The sequence below is a fragment of the Euleptes europaea genome, chromosome 9, assembly GCF_029931775.1.
Source record: "Euleptes europaea isolate rEulEur1 chromosome 9, rEulEur1.hap1, whole genome shotgun sequence".
Classification (NCBI taxonomy): Eukaryota; Metazoa; Chordata; class Lepidosauria; order Squamata; family Sphaerodactylidae; genus Euleptes; species Euleptes europaea.
The window spans coordinates 69802569-69825489 of record NC_079320.1 but is presented as its reverse complement, the minus strand read 5'-3'; the positions used below and the strand labels follow the sequence as shown (position 1 = coordinate 69825489).

The following is a 22921-nucleotide window of genomic DNA, read 5'->3' as shown; positions in this document are numbered from 1 at the left end:
TTGGAAACATACAAGTTGGTTTCACAAACTAACCATAGTTAGAATCAAACATGGTTTTGTAAGATGCCTGAACTGAGCCAATATGCAATAATTGATGTGAGCACAATCTACTCCTTTTTTCTGCTGCACTCTTTCCAACCAACAGCATACAGCCCTACTTACCGCTAGACACTGTGTACTCACAGCCTTTCTTTTAAAAAGCATCTTCTGAGTAGTTGGAATATTTATAAACATTCCATAGCACCTCATTAGCTGAATCAGTGCCAGAGAGGGCTCATTTCTGCCCGATGAAGTCAGAGCTTTGTTCGCCAGCAGCGACAGGTTTCCACAGAATTTAACCTGGCTTTAACAGAGACTTTTGTCTACAGTTTTGTAAAACCACCTGATTCAGGGAAGGCAAAATGGCATGACCACCGTTCTTCTTCATCTGTTTGTCCCGAGCTTTAATCTGATGATCTGATGATTTCTCTAAAAGATTGCCCAAAGATGCTTTTTTCCCTTTCCAATCCTGCAATTAGAAATTATATAGACAGGGTAGAATAGCCAGGAGATGCAGCTCAGAAAACGGTCATAAGCGCAAACAGGCCGTAGAGTAAAGCACAGGGGTAGGCCACGAGGAGCTGCTGGCCTTCCATAGCCAAAGCCGAAGTGAATATCTTAGAGGCAGACAGGCTGCACCATCCGATAATGACCAGCGCTAGCAACGTCCCTAGAATGCCCCTGCAAGAAACAACAGCAAAAGGGGGGAAATGTCACCAATTAATAAGAGTGGAATCATTACAACAGTTCAAGCCATGCAACGACAGCCAAGGGACAGCAGCAAATTAAACAATCCAACATCAAGGCAAACAAACCAAGGGAGGTGTGAAGCCAGTCACTTTGCGCTTTGGATTTTTAATATAATATATATAATATTCAACAGACTAAAGTGGCAACAGGTATTAAATTAGCAAGCTGCCGTCTAATTTGCCAGGACTGCGAGACGAAAAACCAGAAGCATCTGGCAGAGGGGAAAAAAGACAATGTAAACATCATGTAACGCATGTATTACACAATCTCGATACAGGCATTTCTGCACTACAGCTTTCGGCCTGGTTGGCTCGTGCGGGTGGTAAAATGCTGAGGCGGGAGGAAGGACTCCACCACTTCCGAGTGCGGAGCAAGAGACTGCGGAGCAAGCAAAGGGAGGGTGCAGAATGTTTCTCCCTGCTGCGCACATTTTTTCCACGTGCATGCTTTTGACCATCCACAGTTTGAAATGGTGCATTCCATTCTACTACCGGATACTCCTGAATTAGGGTTACCAGGTCCCTTTTTGCCACCGGCGGGAGATTTTGGGGGCGGAGCCTGCAGAGGGTGGGGTTTGGGGAAGGGAGGGACTTCAATGCCATAGAGTCTAATTGCCAAAGCAGCCATTTTCTCCAGGGGAACTGACCTCAGTTGTAGTAGCAGGGGATCACAGGACTTGGTCTCCAGACCCCACACTATCCCCATTGCCCTTCTATGGACACATTCCAGCTTGTCTATATCCTTCTTGAACTATGGCTCCCCTTCTTCCTGCCTCATGATTTTTATGCCACATGATTTCCTGTCATATGCCTGCAGCTTACTGGGTCCCATGCTTAGGGGTCCTGGGTCTGGAGAGGCTGAAGACCACTAGTCTATTCACCACTGAGCGTTTGTTTGCATTGATATACAAATGTTTGTAACAATGTTTATTGATTTCTTAAAGGACCTGTAATTTTTATGATGTTCTGGAAGCATGAATACAATAGGGTCAGCAGTACATAATGAAGAAGAAACTGTTTGAAGGGGTCTTTAACCAGAAACCAGTTGTCTAATTGACTGTGCAAACAGAGTCTGCGCTTATGATATTCTTGGTGTATTAAATATTGTTATTTTTTGTTACAAATTGATTTTGTACACTTCTTGTTTAGATTGCCTTCATTTCTCACCCTCTGCTGTTCAAAAAACTGGCTGATTTGAAAGGATGTATGCTGTCATTGTATGTCTTTATTAATTTATATAAACTATTAATCTAGAAAAGGCAGTGTGGTGTAGTTGATAAGAGTGGCAGATTCTAATCTGGAGAACTGGGTTCGATTCCCCACTCCTCCACACGAAGCCTGCTGGGTGACCTTGGGCCAGTCACAGTTCTCTCAGAACTCTCTCCCTATGCACAGACAGACAAAGGAGAAAGAGAAGAACAAGAACAAGAGATTGTTTTTATATGCCGACTTTCTCTACCACTTAAGGGAGAATCAAACCGGCTTACAATCACCTTCTCTTCCCCTCCCCACAACAGACACTTTGTGAGGTAGGTGGGGCTGAGCTCTAAGAGAGCAGTGACTAGCCCAAGGTCACCAAGCTGGCTTCATGCGTAGGAGTAGGGAAACAAATCTAGTTCGCCAGATTAGTGTCCGCCGCTCATGTGGAGGAGTGGGGAATCAATCCCAATTCTCCAGGTCAGACTCCACCACTCCAAACTACTGCTCTTAACCACTACACCATGCTGACTCTCTATGGAAAACTACCTCTGAACGTCTCGTCTTGAAAACCCTTTGGGGTCGACGTAAGTCGACAGTGACTTGACAGCACTTTCCACCACTATTCATCTAGAGCTATGTGGAGATTTACAATAACATAAGCGAAAAGAAAAAAGAAAATGTTACAAATTAAATTGTAGTTATTTCACTAGATGGTTTCAATCCTTGGGCACTTGATTAAATCAGTAGTATTTCTGCAGCCAGTGTGACAGCTGTCTTCTGGAATGAGTCCCATCTGTCTTTTAAACACACATAGACACCACTGAATAAATAAAAAATTTATTAACTAGGTTAATCAATTACACCTGCTGATTGCTGTCAAGGCACGATAGAATGAATGGCTCCTGCGGCTAAAACCACGGTCTGTCCTATCAAGGGAACAAGAAATCCTTTAGAATCTGGTTTACGGCCAGGCAGGCTCAAACCATTCCATGGAAATGTGGAGTAAGGTACAAAGCCTTACTTTGCTTTTAGAAAGCCCCCAAAAATGAACACTCGTGACAGCGAAATGCGTTTATATTCATTTTTTAAAAGATACAACAGGAAGTTTTTCTATTTTCTGGCTGCAGCTTTCCAGAATTGTTCTACAGTGTCTACTACTATGATTTTTACGTGGGAGAAAAGAGGAGGAGGAATGCAAAGGCAGCACATCAAGCATAAAGCAGAGGATAAAGTGGAAGGTCTCTTTCTTGGATTGTCCTAATATATCAGATTAGAGAGCATTATGGGCAATAACCGTGCAATCCTGAAGGGGAGGGCGGAGCTACTGAGCAGGCGGCATGGCCCCTATGCCCGTGTAAGTGCCACTTGCGCCAGACAAGTGGGCACAGATGCTGGCGCAAGGGCACTTACACCAGTGTATGGGCATCATGCGGCAGCGCAAGGCTCAGGAGCCAGCGTTGCCTCCTTGGCAGCATTTTTTCGACACAAGTCCTCGCACCAGTATCCTGGGGGGCATTCCCGGGGGCAGAGCTGACATCGAGTTATGCCTGGAAAAAGGTGGTGCAGCCCCATGAAACTCTATGGGCGAGTTTCATGGGGCTTGGGGAAAAATCGCTTGCCCCCACCCCCCGCTGCTGCAAGATGCAAAAAAGGCAGCGCGGCTGCGCTGTCCCTGGATGACTTGTAAGTACCCCCCTTTCAGGATTGGACTGCCTGTCTTTCCATAGCTATTAGCTATTATTAGCTATTATTTATAAAGACAGCATATCTTTGAGCACTGCGGACAGATAATGGGGATGGCCACCACTATCATAGCCTGTCTGTGAGCTTGTGAGGACATCTGGCTGATCATTGTTATGATATAATAATAATAATAACAACAATAATAACAATGGCTGCTAACCTCCAGGTTCTCGCTGGAGATCTCCTGCTATTACAACTGATCTCCAGCCGACAGAGATCAGTTTCACCTGGAGAAAATGGCCACTATGGCAATTGGACTCTATGGCACTGAAGACCCTTCCCCTCCCCAAACCCTGCCCTCTTCAGGCTCCACCCCAAAAATATCCAGATATTTCCCAACCCTTAGCTGGCAATAATAATGATAATAATGATAATAATGATGATGATAATAATAATAATAGACTTATAGCGACCCCTCATGGGGTTTCCAAGACAAGAGATAAGCAGAGGTGGTTTGCTATTGCCTTCCAATGGATTTGTGATCGGATCCATCAACATAACTCTTAAAAATGTTTTTAAAGACCCCCCCACCCATGTCTTTTCCCCCCATCATTTTCCTCAGACTCCAACGTGGGTCCTCAGTCCCAAATAATCCCAGAGTGAGAATATAATCTTCCTGTCCCAACCAGGGCCATCCCAAGGGTTTTTGATGCCATAGGCAAGCTATAATTTGTGTGAATTCCCCACATTCATTGTAGAGAAAAGGGAGAAGTCTAGTGATAGCACATACCACCACATACACATTATAAAATAAAATCACCTCTATCTAGTTTGTTGCCCCTTAAAGCCTGGTGTCCTAGGCAAATGCCTGGTTCACCCATATGGTTAGGCCGGCCCTTCTCCCCAACCATTCAAAGCAACCCGCCAGCATTCCAGATGATGCGCTACTTACTGTAGAGAGAAAACCACTGCATAGCTGGACAGAATCACCATGGGCAGCAGGCAGTAGCCTAGAACACTGGCCACACATCCATATGAAACACTTGCTATGCTCATCAGATTCAACAAAGCTTGGATTGTGATGCATCCCAGGGCACTCATGCCATAGACATAACCAAAATGAACTTTTCCCGCCTATGGAAAGGAAGAAAGATAAAGACAAAGTCATGGTGGGCGGACTTGAAAGGCAGCGGGGGGTGTCTCTCCTTTATATCACAGGGATTGGATACTTTTTAAGGGTTAGATCCTTAGGACCATGAAAGGAAGAGGTTTGTGGCACTGATCTTTCCCTGTTCTCCCTGAGAAATGCTCCTGTGGGTTGGCAGCCCCTTGGGAACAGAGTGGTTGAAGTGTGGGGGGCTGAAGCTTGAAGAGAAATAAACAGAATTAACCCCTCTCCCCTTTTTGTGTCCTTCTGTGAATGAAGCAGGAGGTCGTGTAAGAATTGGAGGCAGATATCTGCAAATTCCCCCTTCTTTCTGCATTCCACTCTAGGGCTCCCCAAACCTAAGAAAAAGTATTTCAGGGGGTATAAGAGAAAGGGGAGAGATCTATTCCGTAACTACCTTCTGTTCAGGTTTATAGTATCCAACCCCAAGTATCTATTTAAATGTGACCATCACGGAGGTAGCTTTTAAAAATCACAGCACCTCAAACCCTGTATAATCAAATTGGATTCCCAACAGTGTTAATGGTTTTTGAGTGTTCATTGAATATCTAGAAATACTAGTTTAACAGCATCTAATAAGGGAAGGGGGAGGGAAGGAAGGCAGCATGGTATAACCTGATCTTGTCAGATCTTGGAAGCTAAGCAGGGTCAGCTCTTGTTAGCATTTGGATGGGAGACCACCAAGGAATACCAGGGTTGCTATGCAGAGGAAGGCACTGGCAAACCACCTCTGTTAGGTCATTTATGCATGGCCGCTTTAAAGGTAAGGTAAAGGTCCCCTGTGCAAGCACCGGGTCATTCCTGACCCATGGGGTGATGTCACATCCCGACGTTTCCAAGGCAGACGTTGTTTGCGGGGTAGTTTGCCAGTGCCTTCCCCAGTAATCTTCCCTGGGTACTCATTTCACCGACCTCGGAAGGATGGAAGGCTAAGTCAACCTTGAGCCGGCTACCTGAAACCGACTTCCGTCGGGATCGAACTCAGGTCATGAGCAGAGCTTTTGACTGCAGTAATGCAACTTAACGTCACTTTAGCCTCCTTTATTCCCCGTTTCAGCCAGGATCAAAGTAACCCAGGTTGGGGGAAACTGTGTGCACTGGCTGGAATGATCAGGGACGAAACTGTGTGCTAATGGAGGCATGAATACAGAAAAGTAGTCACCCAAGTTCAAATCAAGTCCCTGCTGCTCTTTAATTGGCTGACTTTGCCGTACTCACCCTGAGAGAAGATTTCCTTCCCCCCAGACCCAACTACCGCATAAAAAAGCATTTTAAGAACAAATAACAAAAAATGGAGCAATCTGAAAGAAGTGTGTGTGTGTGTGGGAGAAATCCAAGCCTCGCTTTAAAAAAGCCTTTCTTTTGCTCAGAAGGAGCTCCGAGGGAGCAGGAAGCAGGTAGCAGGAAGATTAAAGTCTCTAACAGGCAAATCAAAGATATTTGAAGGCAAATGACACACACAAAAAGATACAAAGACAAATTGGGAATAAAACTAAATTTCAGGAAGAAAAGTCTTCCTGACAGGATGTCTGCTGAGGCCGATTATTTTCCTCAGGATAGCTCTCCAGTAATAGCACCATTTAAAACACCATTTAATAGGGCGGTGAGGGATGGGTGAAACTAGCAGACTGAGTCAAACAGTCATCAGCCTGGAGATATAATAATATTTCTGTTTATTGATTGCTCCAAACCTCTGTGCCTAATGAAGAATGCATAATATGAATGTTTTTAATTAAAGTTTTTAATTGAGCTTTAAATGATGATATTACTCTTACAACTTATAAGGAACCTTGAGAGTCCTTTATGTCTAAAGTGGGTTACAAATTGGAAAATAAAATTTAAAAAACAGTTTGGCCTAATATAAGATGTGTGTGTGTAAAGTGCCTTCAAGTCGCAGCCGACTGATGGCGACCCCTTTTTTGGGTTTTCATGGCAAGAGATTAACAGAGGTGGTTTGCCAGTGCCTTCCTCTGCACAGCAACCCTGGTATTCCTTGGTGGTCTCCCATCCAAATACTAACCAGGGCTGACCCTGCTTAGCTTCTGAGATCTGACGAGATCAGGCTAGCCTGGGCCATCCAAGTCAGGGCCAATATAAGAAACTGGGTACAATATTTGGGAAATGTTAATTATAACTAGGCCTCATTGAACTCAGTAAAAGCTGGGCTGGTCTTTGTCAAGTTCCATCTCATTGTTTTCAATGATGCAGAGGCCTAGATTTCACGGAGACCTCATTGTGGCGGGCCATAGATTGGAAAACCTGTGGTGTGCTGTCTGCATCTGCACCTCCCACCCAAACGCTGTCCACAGATAACATAATGTAAAAATGGAACCACCTCTTTTAGTCTCTCGACTTGAAAACCCCTGCTACTACCTGGAGGTTGGCAGCCCTAGGTACAATACCATAGAGTCCAACCTCCAAAGCATCCGTTTTCTCCAGGGGAATTGGTCTCTGCACTCTGGAGATGAGTTGTGATTCTGGGGGATCCTTAGGTCCCACCTGGAGGCTGGCATCCCTACCCTCCACACCCCTGAAGCTGTGGGTATACTGTTTCGAAGTAAACTTCAAGTCCCAATGCAAAACAATGATCTCTATAAAGCAAACTAAACCAGCTTCTCAGGGAGAAGCCCTCTCTCTCTCTCTCTCTCTCTCTCTCTCTTTTTTGTGTGTGAACAGTTTAACAGTTTTCATACAAGTATGTTATTTTCCCACTTAAGTTGCATCTAGCATTGCAGAAAGCAGCAAGGTTACTCAGTTGTATGCCAATAAAGGTCTTGAATTGAATTGGGGAAAAAAGGTTACTCAGTCAATGACAATTGGCTGTTCTTGGGATGCGTATTTTTTAGCCGCTTGCTATTTTTAAAAGGTTTTCTAAGTGTTTGAAGTCTACTACCACTGACTCCAGAAGAAAGGGTGTCAGGACGATGCCTGGTGGAACCTCTTCCTCTTCAAATGAACATCAACAGGTAGCAGCCTTTTGCAAAAACTCATATTTCTAGCACTTCCAAGATTGCTGCCGATGTGGCGGTATATACTGCTATTAGCGTAACAGATTACTATCAACCACCTCGGCAGTCATTAAAGGTTTTCAATAGGTTTAGCATTTTCAATTTGGGCAGGGAGGTTTGAGCTGCAATATTTCGTACAGATGGCGTGCATAAACACAATGCCAGCAATAATCAGCTAATATTTTAACTTGTTTGTTCCAGAGCGTTTGATTAATTGACACGGCCCTACTTAGCAGCTTAATCTAAGATTAACAAATTGCTGTGCCTGCCAGAGGCAGGAGAAGGCAGGACAGTCACTAAATGAAAACTCGCTTTGATATACTGCGGGATGTACAGAGAGGAACTTGGCGCAGTGAAAATAAAGCTGGATCCAGCTAGCTTTTGCTCTTGGTGTTGCTGAGCACTCCTTCCCAGTTCAGCCCCTATCCCGCACAGCTTTAATCCATGCAGGTCCCATGTTCCCTAGCGTGGCCTTTTTGGGTGGCCAAAGGAATCCCCTCTTTTTTCACCAATATAAAAGCTGGTTGGATCCAGCCCAACGAGTGGAAAAAGAAGAGTTGGTTTTTATATGTTGACTTTCTCTACCACTTAAGGAAGGATCAAACCGGCTTACAATCACCTTACCTTCCCCTCCCCACAACAGACACCCTGTGAAGTTGGTGGGGCTGAGAGAGCTCTAAGAGAGCTGTGACTAGCCCAAGGTCACCCAGCTGGCTTCATGTGGAGGAGTGGGGAATCAAACCCGGTTCTCCAGCTTAGAGTCCACCACTCTTAACCACTACACCACACGTGCATGCCTTTCTCTCTGTTGGCTCTATGAATGCCTTTCCCACCAGTCAGAGGTCGCATTGCTCTCTCCGCGCGTTTTGCCTGGGTTTCCCAGATGCTGTTTAGCCAGAATCTGGAAAATGCGGACAAAACGTGCGGGGAGAGCGAGGCAACCTCTGATGGGCGGAAAAGGCACGCATAATCAAAAAGGAAGCCCCGAAGCAGTCAGCGGGGGCGATCGCAGGGAAACATCCCTGCATAAAAGGCCTATGTTTACTTCTCCATCAGTTTCAGCAGAACTATTTTGGATTTATGCTGTTTGCTCATTTCTCTCTCTCTCTCTCTCTCTTTCCCCATCTCCCTCCTTCCCTGTGGAAGGGGGGGGGGAAATCTCCTGATATCCCATGTAATTAGACCTCTTTCCCATGCAAACTGAAGAAATGGCTCAATCCCTTTTGCAATCCCACAGACACAGTTGTGATTAGAACGCCAACGGTTTCTACCACACTATACCATCAGCAGCGTGGCTCCGAGGGCCAAGCAGAAAACCATCGGCCCCGTCAAATCCGTCTCATTCATGATGCTGCCATCTGCTGGCTTCATCGGGTTGAGGACCGTTAATGTTTTTTGCCAGATGTGATCAAAGTTGATCCCCAGTTCTGCAATGGGGGGAAAGTTTCAAAAATTGTTCATTGTCCTAAAACAAAATCTTTATATAACAGTACACCAGGGAACGTTTTAGTCCCCAAATAATAAAACAGAGAATTGGGTGTAAGCAAATTACCCTGACTCATGTGCTGTAGCCAAGACTTAATTTGGACTTTAAATTGGGAGGTATTGATTACTCTGTTATGAAAAGGAAAACGATGCAAACCAAATGTCAACAGTGACTCCATGTGGCTTGACTGCATTTTTTGAATGATGTAAATACTTATCAAGCAAACTTTCAATAACTAGACAAATTAACTTTGAGAACAAGGAAGGTATCAAAGATGCATGTTGTTGTTTTCTTTATATATATATCAAATCAGACTGGCTCCAATAAGGAACCCTATTGATGGATGCCAAGGGCTGCCTATAGAGTTGGAACTGCCATTTTTTGTGCTTTTCATGACCTGCCTTTAGCATTTTGTTGCACAAGATGCTGTTTTGTTTTTGCTGACAGCCAGTTTTCAAAAGGACACACAAGAAAATGGCAGTACGCAGCAATCTTCAGGATCTCAAGCAGGCAACAGAATCACTTCCGGCTTCAACGTCAGAAGAGGAAGTTGGGATTGAGCCCTGCAGGTCTACCTAAGGAGCGACCCATCCTAACAAATTCAATGGGCCCACTTAGGGTTGCCAGGTCCCTCTTTGCCACCTGTGGGAGGTTTTGGGGGCAGAGCCTGAGGAGGGGAGGGTTTAGGGAGGGGAGGGACTTCAATGCCATAGAGCTCAATGGCCAAAGCGGCCATTTTCTCCAGATGAACTGATCTCTATCAGCTGGAGATCAGTTGTAATAGCAGGGGATCTCCAGCTAGTACCTAGAGGTTGGCATCCCTAGGCCTATTGGGAGTGGTGAAAATATCCTTGGTTGGATCCAAACTAATGAAAGGGGAGAGGTAATTGATGGCAATTCCCCCTTTCTGCTGCTGACTCCCAGCTTGACCTTCATGCAATTCCTGGGGGTTCTCTGTCCCTCAGAAGCAGCCTTTGGGGGATATGAATGGAAGGGGGAAGCAGGAAAGTTGTTCCACTGTTGGAAGTGCCTACTGTTACTGGAAAATTTAGTCTGGAGGTTCACAACCCTATCTGACTCCCGTAGGGTTGCCAAGTGCCCGGTGGTGGCGGGTAAAATACCGCCAATCCACCGGGCTGCCCGCTGACCAGCTGAGGGCTGGCGGGCACCCCATGCACTTGCACACGTGTGACGCGCCTACGTCAATTCAGGGTTTTCCCTGAAGCGACGTGGACGCTCTAGCAAATTCAGCCGAATTTTGGCCGAGATTGAGAGAGCGTCCCCATCACTTCCGAGTAAACTGGAAGTGATGTAGGTGCGTTGGTGCACAGGCACCGCTCGCTCCAGAAAACCTCCTGCCGATTGACCAACTGGACCTGGTAAGCCTACTCCCCTGGACATCATGTGCAGCCAGGAGCATAAGCAGCAGGAGCAGCACCTGCAGCTCTGCAAATGGGTGGGGGAGGTGACACTGGAGGGCAACAGGAAAGTGGTGGCAGTTGGCCCTACTGGAAGCCCTGGATCTCAGCTGCTGCCTCACCTCAGGTATTGTGAAGGCGGCCCTGAGGCAGGGGAAGAGCAGGTAGAGTTATCCCCATGTTATTGTTATTTATGTCAGTGGGATCTTGTGAAGATATAAACCTTACTGGCATTTATATAATGTGATGAGGTGGAGGTTTATCTCAGCTAAGGATTTCACAAACAGGGTTTTAAATTAATTTTTAAAAATCGGACAGAGTTGGTCCGACGCTATTACAGAAATATAGACCTACCACGACTCCCAGGAACTTTCTTGAGTTTTTTCTTTAGAATGAGAATAAGCCACCGTAATATTCTTTCCTTTTTTAAAAAAAACTGGCAAATTTATTACAAGATATGTAAACAAGATTATAACAAGTGTTTATTAATTATAGGCACCTTAACATGATATCTGATTATGCAATATAAATACGGAGGGAAAGGCAATGCTGTGAAATCTGAATGCAAAATTTATCGCGATACTGTCATCCAGAGGCAGTAAAGTATATGATGCATATGCCATAAAAATGACTTAATGCCTTTATTTTCCATGCAAATTGTGGTGCTGCCCTTTGGAACGTAAACATGTGTCTGCGTTACAAATGCAAAACAACAAATCAATTTTTTTAATCCCCCCCTTCTTTCTCTGATTTGGCAGACTAGGATTGAATATTTGCCAGTTTTTTAGCACAGTTTCATTTAGGATTATGACCTATGCAGAGGCAGTTCACTGGCCAATCTACTAAACTGTCTCTTGGGGGTGGCACAGTGAGGGCCGTCAGCTTGCTCCCAGCCGTCAGTGGCATGGGGAGGAGACTGGCATCCCTTCCTGGGCCCACTGCGCTGCCAGCGGGCAGCACTGCAGGCCCAGAAGATGATGGGGGTGCCTTGCTTGGGGTGACCAAATACCTTGAACAAGTCCTGGTCCTGTGATCTAAGGACAAGCTTTGCAGAAAGAAGCCCGTCTGGTAGGCTTGTCAGCCATTTGCTGGCAAGCAGCAGGACAGGGGTGGGTGGGGACAAAGGAATGACATCACTCTCGTGGTGTGATGTCACTTTTGGCGTGAACCCAGAAGTGATGACACTGCTCTAAGATCACCCCACTGATGCTGTAACATCACTTCTGGATAGGGTTTCCAGTTGGGAAATAACTGGAGCTCTCTCTCTCTCTCAGGACTAAACTACATGTTATGTTTTCTGGCACGTTGGATTAGAGTTTCCCAGACCTAGGGTTGCCAGGTCCCTCTTTGCTACCAGTGGGAGGCTTTGGGGGCAGAGTCTAGGAGGGTGGGGTTTGGGGAGGGGAGGGACTTCAGTGCCATAGAGTCCAATTGCCAAAGCGGCCATTTTCTCCAGGAGAACCTATCTCTATTGCCTGTAGATCAGTTGTAATAGCAGGAGATCTCCAGCCACCATCTGGAGGTTGGCAACCCTGAGGATCATGACTCACAGCCTATGGCCCTGAGTGAGCCAGCCCATTAGATCCAGGATAAGGTTGCCATTGCCAACCTCCAGGTGGTGGCTGGAGATCTCCTGCTATTACAACTGATGTCCAGCCAATAGCGATCAGTTCACCTGGAGAAAATGGCTGCTTTGGCAATTAGACTCTGTGGCATTGAAGTCCCTCCCCTCCCCAAACCCTGCCCTCCTCAGGCTCCACCCCAAAAACCTCCTGCCGGTGGCAAAGAGGGACCTGGCAACCCTAATGACATCATTTCCAGGTTCCCATGTCACACCACAGGCCTGATGGCCATTTTGTACTTTATTTTCCTCCCACTGTTGCTCTGAGTGGTGACGGGAAACAGGAGCTGGGGGAGGGGGTATCCCCATCCCCACCAGGGGGCTGTCAAACCGATTGTGTAGGGAAATGTGCATTTCTCCTGTTGGGAGGAGGGAAAGGAACATATTTCAGGGGAAAGCGATTGCTTTTGCAAGGTTATCATCAATGCAGAAACTGTATTAAATTATTCAGTTTTATCCCCCCCCCCATTCCCCAAGGAACTCAACACATAGGGTTGTCAACCTCTAGGTTGCCAACCTCGCCCTCCTCAGGCTCTGCCCCAAAAACCTCCCACCGGTGGCAAAGAGGGATTTGACAACCCTATCAATACAATTTCTCACAGCCTCCCTTTTATTTTCACAACAATGCTGTGGGCAGGCTATGTGAAGCAACAGTGATTGACTTAAAGCCATCCACAGTGGGAAACGAGGGGTTCCTAGCTCCTCCCAATCAATCAATCAATCAATCAATCAATCAATCAATTTATATTCCACCTGCCTCTGGAAATGCAAGACGGCTTAAATAACTTCTTGCTAACAGCATAAATTTGGCATCATGTTATTTAAATTGAAAACCCTTTACTATTACACATGTACATTTAATATATGGGCAAAATAAATCACTTTCCTGATGCCACAGAAATCTGTGAGGGGTGCGAACAAATTCCGCTTTATGCATAGCTGCTGGAACTTGCAAAAAAAAAAAAAAGTAATTAAGTGTTTTAATTTTGTACCTTCTAGCAAAGGAGGTTCTTCATCAAAGCTGTCAGGATAAGTGTTATCATATGGGAATTCAGAAGGGTGTGCTGGTTGAAAAATCTGGCCTGTGTAGGGCTGAGATGAAAGCATTTCTGGACGAGTGAATGCATCCTGCTGTGGTTTGTCCCCTTTCTGACCCCTACAATATAGAGAACAATAAAAGTAGAACAGAGTACCAAAGTTGAACAACATGTTCCTAGAAATAGCCAGTGCTCTTGATTGAAATGAACTTACAAGGGTATAAGGGATTAGGGTGTCCCTGAGGGATGTGTACTTTGGGTCTCAAATCATTGCGGCCTTACATGCAAACATGTCTTCCATACCTACTTATGATTTCAACACTTCCAAAATTAAGCTTCTTAGAAGTTGGCAAGATGCCACTTTGAAACAGGCAGGCGCTATAACCTGAGTGGAATAATTCCACTTGTTCTGCCTTCCTATATTATTATTTTTTAAAATTAAAGATCGGTTTTAGACCACTCAATTAAAAAAAATTACATGTCATTAACATACTTAATTCATGTTAATTCAAATGTATTAAAAAAGGAAAAGTAATAACAAACACCAGAACTAAGTACATGTGAAATAAAATTGTTTGAGAATAAAATAGTATTCACTCGTTGCTTCAAGAACCACAAGGTAGTTGAGTTGCCAGACACACTGGGAGGATGTTCCAAAGCACTGTTCCATCACCAAAAAGACCTTATCTCTAGTTCCATCTGACAAAGTGGGGCATCTAGAATAAGGCACCTGATGATAATCCAGGTCACTGGGTAGAATCATATGGGAGTTAAAAGGATCGGGCAGTAGGTGATGTGAAAGACCTCTCTCTGCCAGAGACCCTGGAGAGCTGCTGCCAGTCTGAGTAGACAATACTGAACTTGATGGGCCGATGGTCTGATTCAGTAGAAGGCAGCTTCATGTGTTCAAAATAACCCTTCAAAATGTTTTGGTGCAGACTACACTTAGCTGCCATGGACCATATCCCCTACCCCCTTCTTCCTACACCATGCCAATAACATTGCATGAAGAAAGCCCATGAATGGGGACAGTAATCTAGGTCCTTATTAAGCAGATGTTGTCTTCCTGGACAATAGTTTGGGGAAAAGGACCGCTTCATTGGTTCTGTTCTTGTGGTTTCATCATAGACATATTACCAGAGTCACATAGGAAGAAGCCAGGCAATGTATCTGTAAGTGTGAATTGGTCCATGATTTAATTTTTAAAAATTGTAATCCTTAAAAAAAAAATTAGACTTCTACTCCTCCCCTCCCTGGGTCACAGGGCTCGGGGCGGCTCACAACATTCAATAAATAATCTGACATAGTTACAAAATCTTGAAGTACAACCCCTCCAAAATATCCTAGCTCAGACATCAGAATAAAACATGATCATTTGGCACCCAACAGCCAACATCGCAGATTGCTGTCAAAAACAGGCGGCACTGCTAATAGCTGGTAGGAAACTGTCCCCGACTGTCCTCCCTGAAACGACCGTCAGAACAATTTTGTCTTACAGGCCCTACGGAATCTAGAAAGATCCTGATAATTATTTGGTGTGGTGTATGTCTCACAGATGTGTTAGGATAATACCGTCGGGGGGGGGGGAGGGATATGTAAGATGTGAATGTGCATATTTTTGGAGACTGGTATGCATTTGTATATGTTGGAAACACAATGACTGTATTCAAATGCTACAGAGGTGTACGCTCTTGGTGATAGGAAGAGTAATCTGCGCTGGATATTGTATAAAACAGTCTGAAGACTCAATCAAGAAAACTACTGGCAAGGAAAGAATCTCAAATGACATGCTTGGAATAACCTATGTGGTTGGAGCAATAGATCAGTGGAACAGATAATTGCAGAGGGCTAGTCCCATTAAGGAGCCCACCTGCCGAAGACAAGCATTGCTATCAATGTTCAAACAAAACTGTATTGCCTGCAGATTTAAGCACTTACCTTTTGCTCCCATAAACACTTCCAGGGGTGCCAGACCCATTGTAATCTTGTTCTTGATCACTGGCAGTATAGTTTGACTGGTAAAAGTCTATATCAAATTGCTCAAAGTCTGACATTCTGAGAAGAAGGAAAAGTTCTTTAGTAATGATGAAATGTTTAATATGGTAAATGTTTTGTCTACACATCTTTTGGAGGTGAAGTTAGAAATCCCAGAACTATGCGAACTAACAGTGCAACCCTTTGATATAAGGTAAACATTTGTTTGTATATTGTCACACCACCTATTAAGTCAGGAGCCTTCCTCCGCCAGAAGGAGCCTTTCTCTGCTGCAAGAGGCTCTTATGCTAGAATGGGATCCAATCTGTTCTCTGCTGGCACAAAGAGGAAGTTTATATAGGAGGTGCTGCAGGTAGAGCTAAATCACATAGCGTGGGTCTGTTGAACTCAAGCCATTCACAAGTAGTGATACGGCAACGGTATCTTGATGTTTTTGTTTTGTGCCATCAAGTCACAGCTGACTTATGGCAGCCCCATAAAGTTTGGGAGACAAGAGACGTTCAGAGGTGGTTTGCCATTGCCACGTCAGGTCACGACCCTCGTATTACTTGCCATCCAAGTACTAACCAGGGCTGACCCTGCTTAGCTTCTGAGATCTGATGAGATCAGGCTAGCCTGGGGCTATCCAGGTCAGGGTTGTTTTTTCTCTAGCTGAGTTTAAAAACTAGAGTATGAATTGTCCCTTTGCAGACACCATAGTTGATTTTTACCTCTGAACCACTAATTTTAAACTAATCCCAGGGGAAAAGCCAACCAGCCTCCAGTTCTGGATAGATCTGTCCAAAGGGATGATGTATAAACACTCAGGGTAATATTGATAAGAGCACAATAGAAGTTGGACATGAAGGTAGGATGACAAAGAGGTGTGGAGACAAAGAGGTCATGAGAGTCGAGGGTTGTTAGGGATATGGGTGGAAATACTGGGCCCTCAGGGTTACTTACAAGTGGGGGTAAACTATTGCCTACCTGATCAAACCCTTAAGGCTGATGAAGAAGGTAATAAGGGAGGTGACTAAAGCAGATAATGCTGTAATACTGGGAGACTTTAACTACCCTCACATTGTCTGGGTAAACATGTGCTTGAGTCATGCTGTGGAAATGAGATTCCTGGACATCATAAATTAGGAATAAATGGGCAGTTCTCACAATGGGGAGAAGTAAATAGTGGGCCCCCACAAGGATTGGTATTGGGGCTGGATCTATTTAATTTGTTCATAAATGATTTGGAGCCTGGGGTGAACAACGTAAACGCCAAGTTTGCAGATGACACAAAATTATTCAGGATGGTGGCGGGGAAAGGATGACTGTGAAGAGCTCCAGGAGAATCTCTACCTAATAGGTGAGTGGGCGACAGTGTGGCAAGTGAAGTTCAATATTGGCAAGTGTACGGAGATGTATACTGGAACAAAAAGTCCAACTTCAAGTATATGCTAATGAAGTCTGAACTTGCTGAGAATGAGAGGGAAAGAGACTTTGGGGTCACAGTAGACAGCTCAATGAAAGTGTCAACCCAGCGTGCTGCAGCAGTCAAAAAAACAAACTCTGTGTTGGGGATTATTAGGAAAGGGATTGAAAATAAAATGTCCAGTATTATAATGCCCCTGTATATATCTATGATGTGGCCTCATTTGGAACACTGTGCACAGCCCTGATCGCCATATCTCCAAAAGGACATCACACAGCTGGAAGTAAGTACAGAAAAGGGCAACCAAGATGATTCAGAGTTTGGAGCATCTTTCCTATGAGGAAAGGATGAAGAGTCTGGGACTTTTCAGTTTAGAAAAGACTAAGGGGAAAATGACAAAATTGTGGACAGAGTTGACAAACAGTACTTTTTCTCCCTCTCCCAAAATACTATAACTTGAGGGCATCCTATGAAGCTGGCAGGCAGGAGATTCAGGCCAGACAAAAGGAAATACTTCTTCATACAACAAATGTTTAAAATGTGTAATTTGCTACCAGAAGATGTAGTGATGGCCATAGGCACAGATGGCTTTAAAAGGGGACTAGTCAGATTCATGGAGGACAGGTCTATCAGTGACTGCTAGCCACGGTGACTAAAGGGAACCTCCACAATCCAAAGGAGTAAACCTCTGAATACCAGTGCCAAGAGGCAACATCAGTGGAACTCCTCATCCTCTACGCCCTGTTGTTGGACCTCCAGAGGAACTGGTTGGCTACTGTGTGGGACAGGATGCTGGACTAGATGGACCACTGGTCTGATCCAGCAGGGTTCTTCTTAACGTTCTTAAATTATGGTTTGTTCTCTTCTCTCCAAAGCACAATTCCAAGGATTGAACCCAAGTTTGGAATCGTGGTTCGGAATGCCAAACAAAGCAAAAAAAATAAAGTCTTTACCTGTTGGTGGTGGACAACGATAGTGGGAGAAAGACAAATCTCTCTAGTGAGGGAGTTCCAAAGTTTTGGTGCCGCAATCATGAAGGCCCTTTCTTAGTTGCTACTCATCTAGGCTCAGGTGCCAGGGGCACCGGAAGCAAAGCCTTCTGAAGACGACTGGAGTGGTCAAGTAGGTTTGTATGGGTGTAGGCACAGTGGTATACCCATGTGTGTATGTACAGGATAATACAATGGAGTGGAGGGGGACATAAGAGAGGGTTTCCACCCCTCAGTTTTGGGTCTAGATTTGCCTAGGCTGTGGAATGACTCATTAGCCTTTGCATTCATAAAGCAATAACGAAAAATCATACATGGATTTCTTCAACAAGCTTTTAAATCTGATAAGTGTTTCCCATAGGGTTGCCAACCTCCAGGTAATAGCAGAAGATCTCCTGCTATTACAACTGATCTCCAGCCGATAGAGTTCAGTTCACCTGGAGAAAATGGCTGCTTTGGCAATTGGACTCTATGGCATTGAAGTCCCTCCCTCTCCCTCTCCAAACCCCGCCCTCCTCAGGCTCCGCCCCCCAAATCTCCCACTGATGGCAAAGAGGGACCTGGCAACCCGTTTCCTACAGAGATCTTTTAAAAAGAAAACACAAAAAAATGCATATTTACTAATTTGGAATGATATACTATTGTCAAATTAATCGGTTGTACTCTGATGCCTTCATGTATCAAAAACATTTAAAATAAAAATAATGCCCTATAGCAAATCAGTTTCATTCGAGTATACAAATTATATACACGTTTCCACATTAAGAACAAACATCTGATTTATTTTTAATAAACCAGTAAATTAGGAATCTTTTATTAGAAATGTGACTTTCTCAATGAATTATGCACATATAAAATTACAAACTGAAGCATAATAGTGATTACAACATCTCTGGTTCATATTTTAAAATTTAATTTTCAGTTCAAATAATGCTTTTTGATATTTCTCAGAAGCACAAAAAAAACCCCCTCTTAGTTAGTACTATCAATTACTGCCATGTGTACAAAGTATGCATTTTTTACTAGCTAGAAGTTAGAACTAGGCCCCTTAAATAATGTTTTAAATTTAAGGCCTGTACCTCTCGATATTGTAGATGAAAATTTCCTACCATCGATGCAGCTTACACAAAGAAAAACAAGTCAAGAGTGAGTTAAATGGGAGCGAGCTTGTACTATATATAAAGTCCTAAATTTGGCCTCCCAACAGATGCATGACGGAAATACTGTGTCATGGACACAGTATTACAAACATGATTTATATGGCAACAACAATAATAAATGAAACAGAAAGTAGTCACCTCCCAGGGGCTTCAAAACTGTGCTTTAAAATTGGATTATTTTAATTTTTAATGTGAAAACTTTATTGTCTAAGGTGAAAAGATACAAAGGAAGATAAAGTTCCTGTACTGTTAATAACTGAACAAAACGTTTTGGAAGAGGGGGTGACAATTCCCACCAGCTCTAGGTAGGGTTGCCAGGTCCCTCTTTGCTACCGACAGGAGGATTTTGGAGTGGAGCCTGAAGAGGGCGGGGTTTGGGGAAGGGAGGGACTTCAATGCCATAGAGTCCAATTGCCAAAGCAGCCGTTTTCTCCAGATGAACTGATCTCTATCAGCTGGAGATCAGCTGTAATAGCAAGAGATCTCCAGCTAGTACCTGGAGGTTGGCAACCCTAACCAGCTCCCTTCTCCCATTGCAGATCTGCACTTTACTGCTCCTATTTGTCCATTGACTTCCTGGAAAAACTGGCGGTTCTTTTGGGAAACCAGCTGGTTTAGACGCTCTCTTATTGATAGGAAGCTGTATTTCTTATGGTTGTGAATTTCATTTGCAACTTTAAAACAGAGGTGGCATCACTGAAACAAATCACATCTGGAAAGAAATTTTTAAGCACTAAATGTTATCGATGAGGGGAGTGCTACTGCTAATGAATCTTCCCCCCCACCCTGCATAGTAATGTGACATTTGCGATTGTGTTTTCCTTCTCGCATGGTCGCATTAATTTTTCAAGAAGGTTCTGAGTCTTAGAGACAGTTTGCATATGATGTATTACAACACGGCACAGAGATAAATCAGTTTTAAAAAAAGTGAATTGCGTTATTATTATTCTGACCCTGCATAAAACCCAGAATTCAAGCGCACTGAGACAAATGCCTGAGAGTCCCCAGACATTGGTGTGTGTCTAATTCCCACTTCCACTTAGGGTTGCCAGCCTCCAGTTACTAGCTGGAGATCTCCTGCTATTACAACAGATCTCCAGCCGATAGAGATTAGTTCACCTGGAGAAATTGGCCGCTTTGGCAGTTGGGCTCTATGGCAACTCCCCTCCCCAAACCCCGCCCTCCTCAGGCTCCACCCCAAAAATCTCCCGCCGGTGGCGAAGAGGGACCTGACAACCCTAAGTTCCCCCCCAAATTGCGCATTAAACCACTGTTTAGTGCAGGGGTGGGGAAACTTTTTTCCGCCAAGGGCCATTTGGATATTTATAACATCATTCACGGGCCATACAAAATTATCAACTTAAAAATTAGCTGACCAAGCCCCAAGCAGGCAGCTGCCCCAGATGACTTCCCCATGCGAGCAAGCAGGCAGGTATCCAACCGGTGGCACACTCGCCCACCTGGTGGCACAGGATGGTCTGTTGCACCAGCCGGGCATAGCCATCCAGCCGCATGCCATCCAGCCATCCAGGAGTTGCTCCTGCTCCGCATGGTCGGGGCTAGATTCTACAGCTGGCTCCTGCTACCTCCGCCTGCAGGGATGAAATGAGGACACACTGGCTAAGAACCCCCCCACACTGGCTAAGCCCTGCCCCCTTTAACACCTCCATTGTCGCCACTTCCACCCCCAGCCCTCTTCTAGTACAGAGGGAATATGTTTCTCCATGGCCTGGGTAGGAAAGGGTTAACACAGTTTCTTGGGCGGTCCTAGCAGCTCCATAGCTAACGAATCTTCTGCAAGGAGGGAAAAAGGTTCCTTGGTAACAAACTCACATCCGCTATTCCTGTCCATGGGAGGGGGCGGAGCACCAGTCTTAGATCCTTCTGAGCTAGAGATCTGCCAGGACCCACGGAGGGCCAGACCAAATGATTCCACGGGCCTTAAACGGCCCCCGGATGTTCCCCACCCTTGGTTTAGTGTTTCACTTCCTGCTTTGGTGTGGGCAAAAGAGGAACTCCTTACTGTGTGATATCTGAAAAGCTCCCAGTTCCGTTGTGCTGCTTGAATCTGAACCCTCCTCAGCTTGACAAGTGGATGTTTTTGTTGCTGCGCTGGCAGGGGCGCAACAACATCAACTGATCTGCCACCTGGAGATGATGCCAGATCTGTCCATGGTAGTGAAGAAGGGGGACCATTATGAGCAGATCTGTTCATGGTCATCTTTTGTGTAACGAAATATCACACAATATAAAACCGCTGTGAACAGAACACAAGCCAGGCACTTGCTCCAGAACAGCTGCTTCAAACAAACTTTCTTTGGCTGCATCCAAACATCCTGACACTTCCTAGTTTATAAAAGTTCAAAAGTGATGTCCCACTGTGGATAGTCCAACAAACAGCCAGTTAACACCAAGTTGAGATTTCAAACTAGGGTTTGTAGTTGGTTTATTAACCACAGATCATACCAATGATGATTTGTTGTAGTGTCTGAATTTGTTCCATTTGTTGAACAGCATCACTCTTTGCAACCACCAGGCTGCAAGGATAGCAAAATATGGGTTTGCCAACTTGACAAGGGATGGGTCCCAACTTAAGCTAAATTAAATAACTTTTAAAAAAAACCTCTCTCCTATTTTCTCCATCATAATGAAAAGTCATCATCCAGCAATCAGAAAGAGGAAATCAAAAAAGTGTTATCCCAGTGGGGAACTGGTTTGTGGACTGCTTTGGCAGCATACAGAAAATGTGTTCCTTACTGGGAGGGAGAGAAGGGACAAGATATAGACAAAAACTGAGATTTACACTCAAACAGATAATGGATTACTTACCTCTGGTAGGTGAACCAGAATTTGTGGCATGCACCATAGGTTAAACAAATCACACTTTATCACGATGTCTGAATGCAGCCTTCATTTTTACTCATAAGAATAAATACTTTCTAGGTGGTGTCACATATTATATGAGGAAAATAAATTCACTTCTATAAAAGATGCTATATGGAGCTGGAGCCAGTCTGGGACTACCCTGTGGCATGGAGTCATCATAGACATTTTTAAAAACAAGTTTAGCGTAGTGCAGGGTTCCCCAGCCTTGTTGAGCCTGTGGGCACTTTTGGAATTTTGAGAACACTGAGTGGGAGCCACCATGAGAGAGGCACGGTGCCATGGGGCAGTCCCTGGAGAATGGGTCCTCCCCAGAGGAGGAACTCTACCAGGAGAATTCAGCCCCAACGGAGCTGCCTCTGACTTTGCAGCCTGAAGTGGGGCCTGATTCAGACAGCCTGGCGAGGAGGCTGACAGCCCTGAAGCTGGTGACTCTCCAGAGCAGGCACAAGACTTACAGTCAGAAGTCACGGCAGAACCAACCCCGTCCTGCTCAGAGCCTGGACCCAGTGGGCCAGCGGTGAGCCCTCAAGCTACTAAGGCAGCAAAGGCTGACAGGTGGAGGCAGCAGCAGAGAAAGGCACTGGTGGCTAAAAGACATAGTGCCTGGCTGGAAGCCTACCAGCGTGTGCTGGAACAGCAGCAGAACAGTGAGTCCTCACAGGAGGAGGGCTGACAGAGAAGCCAGATGCCAGAAGAGCCTCAGCTGAACAGCCCAGGGTTGAGGAAGCAATACAGTGCATACCTGAGCAACTCTGTGCCTTTAGACCTTGGACTGGCTGTTTGGACCTCTGACTCTTGGTGACCCTCAACCTTGGACCGGGTACCTGGACTACGAACTGTAACTCTGATTTGGCAAGTACTGGACTCTGATTTCTGGCCTTGACAAACGGACTTGTTCTTTGGACGCTGCTTTACCCTCTCCCTGCTGTTGCCAACCGCCTGGAGCCGTATCTCAGAGACACTGCAAGTGGAGACCTGAGCATTGGTAGCTAGCCAGCACACATGGCCAACCACAAAATGGCTTCAATGGGGGCTGGAGGCAATCACAAAATATTGGCAGGTTCCAAACCAAGTGGC

The 22921-nt window shown here is 45.0% G+C and overlaps 1 protein-coding gene across 2 annotated transcripts; it reads right to left on the bottom strand.

The window, feature by feature from the left end:
- Window positions 1-557: 557 nt before the first annotated feature.
- YIPF7 (Yip1 domain family member 7) lies at window positions 558-18938 on the bottom strand. 2 transcript variants are annotated; one of them, XM_056855743.1, is made up of 6 exons: window positions 18878-18938; window positions 15348-15464; window positions 13365-13528; window positions 9129-9274; window positions 4624-4805; window positions 558-720 (listed from the first exon to the last, which is right to left on the bottom strand). In XM_056855743.1, exons 2-6 carry the CDS (start codon window positions 15461-15463, stop codon window positions 558-560), a joined length of 771 nt encoding a protein of 256 aa, XP_056711721.1. In that variant the 5' UTR covers window position 15464; window positions 18878-18938. The 2 variants fall into 2 exon arrangements, with proteins under 2 accessions (XP_056711721.1, XP_056711722.1); XM_056855744.1 differs by lacking the exon at window positions 18878-18938 and adding an exon at window positions 15068-15082 and having other exon boundaries at window positions 13365-13505; window positions 15355-15463.
- Between the last annotated feature and the right edge of the window lie 3983 nt (window positions 18939-22921).

Bases quoted from the DNA above. Each gene is read 5' to 3' on its own strand.
- YIPF7 (XM_056855743.1), bottom strand. From the start codon at position 15,463: ATGTCAGACTTTGAGCAATTTGATATAGACTTTTACCAGTCAAACTAT. The intron at 13,529-15,347 runs GTAAGTGCTTAA...TCTATATTGTAG, and splicing joins AGTGTTTATGGGAGCAAAAG to GGGTCAGAAAGGGGACAAAC. The intron at 9,275-13,364 runs GTACAAAATTAA...CCCCCATTGCAG, and splicing joins AGAACCTCCTTTGCTAGAAG to AACTGGGGATCAACTTTGAT.